This window comes from Sipha flava, unplaced genomic scaffold, assembly GCF_003268045.1.
Source record: "Sipha flava isolate LNK unplaced genomic scaffold, YSA_version1 131_pilon_pilon, whole genome shotgun sequence".
Classification (NCBI taxonomy): domain Eukaryota; kingdom Metazoa; phylum Arthropoda; class Insecta; order Hemiptera; family Aphididae; genus Sipha; species Sipha flava.
In genome coordinates this window covers 880,185-891,119 of record NW_020271757.1, presented here as the reverse complement: position 1 = coordinate 891,119, position 10,935 = coordinate 880,185, and the positions used below count along the sequence as shown (strand labels likewise).

The window sequence follows — 10,935 nt, the reverse complement described above, 5'->3', positions numbered from 1 at the left end:
ATATATTGATTCAAATGATGATGGCAGTAAATCATTAAATTTACCTAATGTAAATAATCGAGATTGTTCAAATTCAAGTTCCAATTTATCAGACTTATCATCAAATTCAAATCAAAGTTGTGTTAATAGAAAAAGACGTATTAATTCAGATGATGATGATAGTGAATCATTAGATTTACCTAATGTAAATAGTCAAGATTCTTCAAGTCCAAGTTCCATTCAATCGGACTTATCATCAAGTTTAAATCAAAGGTTTCATGTCAATAAAAAAAGACATATTGTTTCACAATCTGTTAATGAAGCATCTAAAAGTTTACCCAAATTATACGATCAAAATATTTCAAATCAAATGTCTCTTATTGAATTAAAAAAACATATTGGTTCAAAAAATATGAGTTCGTTATTTTTAGATGTCTTCAAAGAAGATGAGGATATGTTTTTTTTAAGGAGCATCTTATCAGATATGAAATCTATGACTTCTACTCAAAAAAGATATTTTAAGATAAAAATTCTACAATTGACAGGAAAGATACTTGATGAACCTCAAATGAAGTGTAACTAATCACAGTAATTTTATTAACTCAATACATAATTTAAGTATTGTACACATTTTATATTAATTTTTCTAATATACATTAGCGTAGCCAAATTATTTAATACAAAATATGAAGTTTATCATTCATGTAGCTAATAAAGAAATATTGAATTACTGTATTATTAATTGTATTTAAGTATTTTATTTATTGTTATTTTACCTGAATAATAAAGATATAATTTTAAAGAAGTCTGTAGAATTATATGTATACATACAATATGTTGAAATATTATCATTTTTTTAATATATTGATAATTTTTCAATTATGTGCATATTTTACAAATTTTTTCTAGTGGTTCACTTTGGAATTTAATGATTATACACTACCTTTACTATTATTATTAAATAATCGTTTACTAAAGCCACAGTGATGCATGGTTAAAACTTTTTCTTTTCAGTCGTGTTTTCACTTCTCTGAATTTTTTAGATTTTATTACAATTGCATACCTTGAATAGGAATCCTAAAATGTTACTAGAACTATTGTAACGATTGTGGTGGATAGTTTAATCAAATTCATTTATTTTTATTGTTAACTACATTACAATTGTGGATTCCTAAAAATTATGAAAGTTAATGATTTACTTATTCCAAAACGAACACCTCTTTTTTTTTAAAAAAATCCTATGAAATTTTTAATATTTATATGTAATATTGCAGCTTTTAATAGAAATATATTTAAAGTAAACTGTTATATGACATAAAATAATACAAGGTAACAAAATATTAATAAGAACACATGTTCAAATTTTAGAGAATCTAAAGGAAAAAAGTCAGTACCATGGGTTCCATCATTACCAAACAGTTCTCATTTAGATGCTGTTCCTCAGGCTACACCTATTAACCGCAATAGGATTATACAAAAAAAAGTCAGAACATTTCCACTATGGTAAGTACCTAACAATGGTTGAATTATTATTATTATTATTAGGGGTTCTGATTTGAAGGCAAAAGCCTTTTTTTTTAATAATAATAAAAATATGTTTCATTTACTATCCAATATAATAGATGTATTTTTGTTTCCTTTTTTTTCTTATAAATACCTTTTTGCTCTTTTACTTATAAATACATTTTTTGTGTTTGATTTTCAATTGATTTAATAATTTTTTACACAGCTTAGGTATTATCGGTATAAATCAATAAGAGCTTGTGAAGATGGTGCATTGTCTATGTCAGTGTTTCCCAACTTCTTTTACCCGTGGAACTTTAGCAGGAGATTGAACGTTTTGTGGAACCCCAATATTTTTTCTATAATATTAATACAGACATATGTTTTCTATACTTAAATGAGTGGGTTACCGGACACTTCCGGCACAAGAGTGTCATTAATATAAAAAAAACAAGACGGCTTTAACATTTTATTTTGTTTATTACTATTATAATATTATAAATGTACTCTTACATATCAAAGCTTAAAATTTAATATTTATATCTCATTACCTCTAAGATAGATTCAATGAGAAGATTGGAATCTTTTCATAACTGTTTTTAAATTTGGAGTTATTCCTGAAAGTTGGATTCGTAAGTCCGAAGCCGCGTTCAGTTGATTTTGAAACTTATTCTTAGTCTTTGTATACGCCGAAAAGCTACAAACTACGCACCACACATCGGGAAATGTGTCAATTCCAGTTTTATATTGAGTTCTATGTTCAAATCAAAATATTGCTAATTAATTTATATTTTCCCAAATTTCTCACGGAACCCTTAGGTTCCGCGGAACACTAGTTGGGAAACACTGGTCTATGGTATGTTTTTAATTATTAGTATTCTTAATTTAATAATTATTTATGTATGAATTACTGCCCAATAACTTCAGTGAACATCGAAAAATCATTTTCTATATGCAATAATATTTTAAGCCCAAACCGTCAACATTTTACTAAAGATAGTTTATCTAAGAACATGATAGTGAATTTTTTTTATTACTAACTAGTTAGACTATTTAATTTTGAAATAATTTTTTTAATTGCTTTTTTTATGTAAATTAAATACCTTTTTTAACCTTTTTCCACATTTTAAATGCTTTTTTCTTGATTATATTGCCTTCAAACTTGAACCCTATTTATTATACATATTCTTTTAATTTTGTTGTTATCTCAGCTATGATGATACAGAACCGGCAAACATTCACGAGAATGCCAATTTTTCAGAGCTGTTAGTTCCTATCAGACTTGATATGGAAATTGAAGGACAAAAATTGAGAGATACGTTTACTTGGAATAAGAACGGTATATTAACAATTGAATTGCAATCAATCATTTTTAAATGTATTAGTATGTTTTGACAAATAGTTTGATTGATTTCAGAAAGTTTAATAACTCCAGAACAGTTTGCTGAAGTGCTCTGTGATGATTTAGATTTAAACCCATTACCTTTTGTACCAGCCATTGCACAATCTATACGCCAGCAAATTGAAGCATTTCATAATGATAATATATTAGATGAACAACATGATCAAAGAGTAATAATAAAAGTATGTATGTTTTTACAATTGTATTTTATTGTTTAATACGAATCTTAAATATTAAAATATTATTTTCTGTTTTTTCCAGTTAAATATTCATGTAGGTAATACATCATTAGTGGACCAAGTGGAATGGGATATGGGAGAAAAAGACAATTCACCTGAACAATTTGCCATGAAATTATGTGCCGAACTTGGTCTTGGTGGTGAATTTGTAACAGCAATAGCATACTCTATCAGAGGACAGTTAAGCTGGCATCAGCGTACCTATGCTTTTAGGTAAGACTTTTTAAATTGTTCTACTAGACTTGTTAAATTTTGTTATTATTACTTTTGATTAGTGAGGCACCATTGTCAGTGGTTGAAACTCCATTTCGACCTCCATCTGATGCTGATCAATGGAGTCCATTTTTAGAGACTTTAACTGATGCAGAGATGGAGAAGAAGATCAGAGATCAGGACAGGAATACTAGGCAAGGACCTACTTTATAATATAATTACTTAATTATAATTATTTTCAAATTATTTATGTTATTTAATTCTAATACCAATATTTGTATTTATTCCAGGCGTATGCGGCGATTAGCCAACACCACACCAGGATGGTAATAAGAATCATTATTAAGTATTTTAAATAGTAAGTAACAAGAAAATACCCCCCTTCATGACACTAACATAAGTGGCGTATGACAATTATGTAGTTAATTATATTGTGTTTTCGTTTCATATGTGCATTTGAGTTGAAATATTATTTGATTAATCTTAATACAATTAGAATCTATTTTTATAGGTATATCTGAACATGATAATTATATTTTTATTGTTGCTGTTTATTAATAAAATAAAATTTAAATTGCATACAATTGCAAGAAAAAAATATACATGTATTTTCCAATGACTTACTAGTCATAATAAATTAATGGATTGTGTAAGAAATATTCATAATAGCCAAAGATCTTAAATATTGGTATGAGTTTTCTTGTTACAAATTAATTTTATTATTATTTACAATAAGTTATTACACTTTTGTAAGTATGAAATACTTAAATTTAATTATTTATTATTATTTTAATTTTATTTTTTATGTAATATAAATATGTATGATAACATATATATATAATACATGTGTTGATTACATCAAAATTGTGTCTGCTCCCCTAATTACACTTCCCGCACATTTCTTTCCGTAGTATTAACAAATTATTTTTAACATACGCCACTTTATTTTTTTCTTCATAACACTGATTTTGAGACTTATTTACAAAAATAATACATAGTGATTAATAATATGAGTTTAACCATAATCATAATGTATATAATATCCAATAACATATTTTTATTGTTCAGCCAAAGTATCATACACTATCTCATTTACAAAAAAATATTTATGTTAAAATAAGTAATACATTTTACAAAATAATTATTATTAATTACCTAATTATATCTCACACTTAACATTTAAAAAAATATATATATATATACATTTTTCTTCTTACAACTATTTAAAATTAAAAAAAAATCTTATGAAAACGTAAACTTATTTATATTAATTATTATTTTTTCCAAATTTTATTTGTTTGGCAGTAAATTAACTCGTCTCCCGTGAGTCCAAAAATTTAAGGATTGTTTGTGATATGTCCAAGTTCCATCATAATTCCATTTCATCATCATCGATGGGGATAGTGCTGAAAATGTTGTATTGAATATTATTAAACACTTATTTTACATTATATAAAAAAGTTTTTTAGGATAACTAATGATTGTGTAGGTAATAAGAAAATTTGCTTGTATGATGTTCCAGAACTTTCTTCGGATCTTATAACTCAATATTGTCCACTTAAAAACTTGTATAATACATTTGACAATAAATAAAAATAATTATTTATAGTTAGTGTTGAAAGTTCTATAAACCAACAATTTCCTCTTTAAACTACTTATATAATTTCCTATACAACGTACATACTAATGTCAATGCCGGAGCTAATAAAAATGCAGGACCCTAACATAGTTGGAAGTACAGTGTATGTTTATGACTTTATTTTTCATTAACTCAAGAAGAGCGCCTTTATACCAACAGTGTCTAGGGCAAGCGCATACCCACTTACCTTCCCTAAATCTGGTACTATTATATTTTATGAAAAATGAATAACCTTACCTAATCAATAATTCTAATGGGTTATATATAAATTTATATTAGACAAATTTAAACATAATGTTTAATATTTTAACTCTCAAAATATTATCTTAACTACCTAAGCCGATGAATTTTAATAATATATTTTGCGTTATAATTAAAAGGGCACATTTCAGTCATAAAAAATATTCTATTTATAACATATAACAAATATATTATTTTTTAAATTAATAGATAATTAAATATTATTTATATTTTTATAAATAAAATCTATTTGATCCAATTTATTTTAAGACTTCATTGGTTATTTGTGATTTTTGAGTTATATTTTATGGTAAAAAATATTTTATAAACGGTAAATTATATTATTAGCCCTTGTGCTTTTAAATAAATTAACTAATTGCTATATAATAACAAAAAGAATCAAAATCTGCTTGAAAAATTAAAAATTCTAAATCCATCTTGAATTTTAAGCAACAAAAATGTTCACATCATTAAAATCTGTTACTAGTAATGTAGCGAACTAAAATATTTTCAGAGTAAAGTATATTTTTCAATACCTACCCACTCACCTACGAGAGACCCTACTCAATAATAACTGTATATAAAAATTAAAACAATGCACCTTAAATCTTGTTTATAAAGGTACAATTTCCAAGCTGCAATTGCCGCAACGATCGCACGACTGATTGTTTTATAAATAAATGCCTTCTAACATCCGATCGATGTATGTGTTTAATACAATAATTGTTGCATTTAACAATCATAGTGCTCTGGAGGCAGTGTATTGAGCGCGTCACATGGTGATCTTATTCTGAACAAATTTATTATATATTTTTATAAATGAATTAATTTAATCGAAAAACATCAAAAACTATTCACTGACAACTAACAATGAACTATATTATTACTTATAATTTATTGCTCCATTTTTAGTTATTTGTAATAATAAATTAAAAAAAAAAAATATGTGTGTACACAACTAAAATAATATGCATAAAAATACGCGTGTTCACAACGAAATATTGAGCTGAACTAAACCGAAAATAAATGCCAGATACAGTATTCAGTCGTATGTAAGAAATTATTACACACACAACGATCAGTTGCAGCCAACTGCTGTGGCTAAGAAACCGTAACAATTACTAGATACTAGCACCTGCTTAAATATTTTTATAATTAAATTATTTTATATAGTAGACATTTGTGTACATAGTGAAATATTATATTAACAGGTACTTAACATTTAAGTATTTAAGTAAATGTATATTTGTATTTGGTATTCTAAGAATGAATTTATTTGAACATATGAAAATGTGATCATAAGGTTATTTTTTGATATTAAAAATAATATTCGGCTAAATTTTAACATATTAATGTTTAAAAAGCATTTTTTTTTTTTTTATATAATTTTGCTACTTTATGTGCTTAATTTTAGTGCATAATTGTTCTAATCCTAGCAATAAGTAATAAATAACAAATATAATATTTTATTTTGTAAAAAAATATAGTTATTCAAACAGCTATAAAAATGTTAACTAGTTATTTTAATCTAAAATGTATGTACAATGGGATTTTACTAGTTATAAGTCCTGAAGTTTATACATTTACATATCATTAAAATATCAAAAAATTAATTTTATAAAAGTAACTGTGAAAAAATATTTATTTAATTTTCACTGATATCTCAACAGTATGATTGATTCTCAAATGTTAAATTTTTGAATATTAAAAAAAAAAATATTACCATTTTAAACCTTAGTTTTTTAATAATAAACCCAATAAGATTATTATTATTTAATATTGTTTTAAAATATATAAATATAATTATATTGCAAGATATCTTTTTTTATTCGGTAAATAAAAAAAATTATGGAATATCTCAACTCATATTTTAATATTACAAAGATTTAAATTAAAGAGCATACATACCTAAATATTTTAATAGTTATACTGGATTAATATCTAAATCCTATAAGTCAGTGAGTGACTATTTATAACCCAAAAACTTAAAAACAAAATTAACAATAATTTAATACTTAATCGTAATAAATTAATTTTCAAACTTAAGAACAAATAAGCAGTGAAAATGATTATAGCTTTTTAATTGATAGAAAATTACGATATATACTGTAAAAAAATTGGGCTTATTAATGTGTTAATACATTGTGGGCAATTTTTACCAATTGATATACAATAAAATACTATAAACAGTTAAAATATTCAACTCACTTATCCTCTTCGACGAACATTTCATCTTCATTATTTATTGCTTCTTCATCAGTGATTTCAGTAATGACTACCGTGGACTTTGGTGTATTATAATCAGAATATGAACGAATTACTTCCACTATAGGCTTAGGTTTCCACAAAACAACCGCTTTAGTTGGTCGTTCTCTATATCATTAATACATATAAATTTTAATACTGAAAAATAATAACAATTAATAATTTATTTATTAACTTACACACTAAGAAATGGTTGAGGTACAATGGAATCAATTTTGTTAAGTTTTCGTAATTCTTCACACATAACTAATGTAGTCTGAGCTTCTGTTTTGGTCGTTTCAATGGGTACAATATTCATAGCACTTGAATTATTCTCTATTGTCTATAACAAAAATGATGAAGAAAATTGTATTCTTAATATTTTCAACACATATTTACTTACATCCATATCACTGACATTACTGTTAACACAATAGTTGTGAGTTTTAAATTCATTGCTAATGTGCATATCTCTTAAGCTGGCAGATACTTTTTCCTCTGTTATTCGCATTTTGGGAGGCTGTGGAAGTCTAAAAGAATAGCAATATAAATGATTCAAGAACCTGACAAAATTAATTAAAAAATTGTTCGGTTAATTAATGACAATAATTGTATAATTACAATATTATTAGAAATACAAAATTCTTATTATTTCATTTAATGGCATAGCTAGAAAAATTTTAAATTCTTTCCTACATAAGTATCAACTTTTTTTTTTTAATAAGTTAATTAAACATAAGGTTAAATAAGAAATGTGTTTTAAGTTTATTGAAACTATGAAAATTGTTTAATGATAGTATAACATTATACCTGTCTTAAAATAATTGTATATTTTATAAAATAAGAGAGACATTTCAGGGGGAGGTATTATAACTCATTATTAATCCCTGCTGGCCATCAATGCTATTGATCTTATAACTAATCAGACCCAACAAAATCTGTAGTAACAATCAACACAACATTTTTTTTTAATGACTAAAAATTATGTTGCATATATTATATTCAACTAAATTATAAAATATTGATGGTTTTAAAACTAAATCAAAATATATATATATAGAATAATGCAGTAAATGTTGCTATTATTAGCTAATAAATAAAAGCTCTTAGCAAGTTAATTAGCATTGACTAACATGCTAACTTGGTTAGTTATAGAATATTGTAATTTAATAAGTAAATATAGTCCTTAATGTTCATGTCAAAATTGAAAACTTGAAATTATGAAAAAAATCTTTTTGAACAATAATTAGACAAAAGGGCACCTATAAGATGTGTAAATAAAATACTCATGTTACCTCAAAGAAAAGTAAAAATGTATGTTCTAACACAAACATTTGTAAAATAATTTATTGATAGTTTTCATAATCAAAGAAACTAGTTTATGTACTTCATAAACAATTGGTAACATAAGAAATACATATATATATTATAAGTTATTTTAGAAAATCTCTAGGTCTATCAATTACCTTAGCCAGTATATATAGGTAGTCACAAAAAAAAACTTACTCTGCATCCAAATCGATTTTTCGCTTTGGAACCGATCCAAAGTTACAGGGCCGATAAGAAGATGTGTCCAGGGGCAATGGGTTACTCGTTCCGGTGAACCTAAAAGTAAAAAGAAAACAATGAGTATTGTTGCTGCTGAGGTAACAATACCCATGACTGAATGACATACTTCATAACGTCTGTGCTATTGGTATTAGCCCAACTGTATGTAGGTGGAGAGACGGAAGAAAAAGTATAGGGAAACTGCTGAAAGTCGGATGGCGTGAATGTAGTAAAACTAGTTGAATGATGATTCATCTGAGGTGGTGGAGGCGGCGGCACAATGGACCCAGGGAGCATGGTACTACTAGTGGTGGTGGTGTTAGTGCCACGGCCGGCCACACCACCATCGGGCAACGGATATCCCCATTTGAACATAGTCACGTCTGTGGTTTGGCCACCAGCTCCGGGATACGGGGCGAATCGGCAGCTGCTGTGGTGACGTCTCCTCCGTCCACAACTGACTCTGAGATTACTGGTAACGGGTGACGCGTCGGACGGTCGACCGCAACCGCCAGCAACAGCGTCTAGTTCCGTTAGCACAATTCGTCGGTTGACCGCGAGCTCGGCGGCCGTGCCGGGAACATCAAACGGTCTTGTACTTGGTTCGAGAGAAGTTGACGTGCGTACGTCTTTCTGCAGCACTGATCGGGAAAACGGGATAAGAAGACGGAGACGGAGAGAACGGAGAACGTCAGAGGTGTAGACCGAGGACGACCGGCACCGATTGACTGTTAACCGTTTTTTCCAGAAATCGTATCGTTAGTACTCGGTATTTTTCGGTCTTCTTGTCGCACACACGATGACCAGTGCGCATATCAACACGTTATCATTATCGACCGCTGTTGATAACGGTATGTTACTCGCACTGATCGTTTAGTCTCGAAGCTACTCGGAATTTCTAGAATTTTCCATTCTATGCCTCAGACCGTCAGAAACAAAACGCTACAAGCACCTCTGAACGGTCTGGACCTTTGCTTTGGATTGCAGGTGGCAACAGTTATTGAATACTACACTGGCTTTATTATCTCCGTATAGTTCCAATGAATATTTTCACAAACTACGTAGGTACATTACAGTAGTTGTATACGAATTATAATATTTATAGACTAAATAGATTGTAGTCGAGTGGGATAAGGAGACTGTATCTAAACCCAGTGGATTTTAAATTTTATATTTATAATTACAACTTATAATTATAATTAAAAACTAGCAAATATCTTTGTTCATTATTATAAATTGAAGGCCACAAAATCTAAAACCTATAAATAGTTATTTCGATGGAAATACTATTTTAGTTATTTTGATGACGATCGTCGTTTCAGTGAAAACTGACTCCCCCTATAGGTTCAACCATATGATGCTTCGGCTTGTTGAATGAAGAGGGCCAGAGAGAGTAAGTCGCAATTATAGAGACTATTGAAACTGGGTCCACGACAATAATTTTCGAGCCGTCATCTATGTTTATTTGCGAGTTCGCAGATAAAAAAGATTGCAGAGTTGAATAAATTTATAAAAAAATTTAGTATTAAATTAAGTTAAAAATATTCACTAAATATTAAATTACCGTATTTTAAGGATACTTTAGCCCTACAATGCATGATTTTTTTTTCAAGGCAAATTTTTTTTTTAAGTTTTTTAAGGTTTAAATAACATGGAAAAAATGATAAAAAAAATTATGAACTTAAACTGATGAATTGAAAGCTCATAAAGTTGGTTGTTATTCAGGAACGACATTATGCATTTACATTATAACTCTTTAATTTCATTATTTTATAAAAAATATGGTTATTTATCTATCGTTTGTAAAAATAAATATATTTAAAAGTCAATAAAATAATTAGATACAAAATAATACAAATAATACAAATCTAATTTTAGTAATTATATAGAATATAAGATTAAATATTAAAAAAGGTATTCAAAATCTC

At 27.3% G+C, this 10,935-nt stretch overlaps 3 protein-coding genes across 4 annotated transcripts in view; 2 read left to right on the top strand and 1 right to left on the bottom strand.

Moving 5' to 3' along the window:
- LOC112694591 (5'-AMP-activated serine/threonine-protein kinase catalytic subunit alpha-like) overlaps positions 1-642 on the top strand; it is a gene marked incomplete in the record, with an annotated part of 987 nt that extends 345 nt beyond the window's left edge. The window contains 1 exon segment of the mRNA XM_025570111.1: positions 1-642. Coding sequence (XP_025425896.1) covers positions 1-562 — 562 coding nt within the window.
- Positions 1-4,944, top strand: part of LOC112694590 (SWI/SNF-related matrix-associated actin-dependent regulator of chromatin subfamily B member 1) — a 16,072-nt gene extending 11,128 nt beyond the window's left edge. The window contains exons 4-10 of one of the 2 annotated variants that reach the window (XM_025570109.1): positions 1,348-1,482; positions 2,694-2,821; positions 2,900-3,066; positions 3,146-3,336; positions 3,399-3,530; positions 3,627-3,662; positions 4,642-4,944. In XM_025570109.1, the coding sequence (XP_025425894.1) occupies positions 1,348-1,482; positions 2,694-2,821; positions 2,900-3,066; positions 3,146-3,336; positions 3,399-3,530; positions 3,627-3,662; positions 4,642-4,663 (811 nt within the window). In that variant the 3' untranslated portion in view covers positions 4,664-4,944. Of the gene's footprint in view, positions 1-1,347; positions 1,483-2,693; positions 2,822-2,899; positions 3,067-3,145; positions 3,337-3,398; positions 3,531-3,626; positions 3,695-4,641 lie in introns of both variants that reach the window. The other variant, XM_025570110.1, reaches the window with a different exon arrangement.
- On the bottom strand, positions 4,653-9,828 carry LOC112694592. Its single transcript, XM_025570112.1, has 6 exons — positions 9,135-9,828; positions 8,966-9,064; positions 7,863-7,989; positions 7,660-7,802; positions 7,424-7,588; positions 4,653-4,742 (listed from the first exon to the last, which is right to left on the bottom strand). Exons 1-6 carry the CDS (start codon positions 9,380-9,382, stop codon positions 4,706-4,708), a joined length of 819 nt encoding a protein of 272 aa, XP_025425897.1. The 5' UTR covers positions 9,383-9,828; the 3' UTR covers positions 4,653-4,705.
- Positions 9,829-10,935: the final 1,107 nt, after the last annotated feature.

Bases quoted from the DNA above. Each gene is read 5' to 3' on its own strand.
- LOC112694592 (XM_025570112.1), bottom strand. From the start codon at position 9,382: ATGTTCAAATGGGGATATCCGTTGCCCGATGGTGGTGTGGCCGGCCGT. The intron at 7,589-7,659 runs GTAAGTTAATAA...TTAATGATATAG, and splicing joins CCTCAACCATTTCTTAGTGT to AGAACGACCAACTAAAGCGG. The intron at 4,743-7,423 runs GTGAGTTGAATA...CAACATTTTCAG, and splicing joins ATGTTCGTCGAAGAGGATAA to CACTATCCCCATCGATGATG.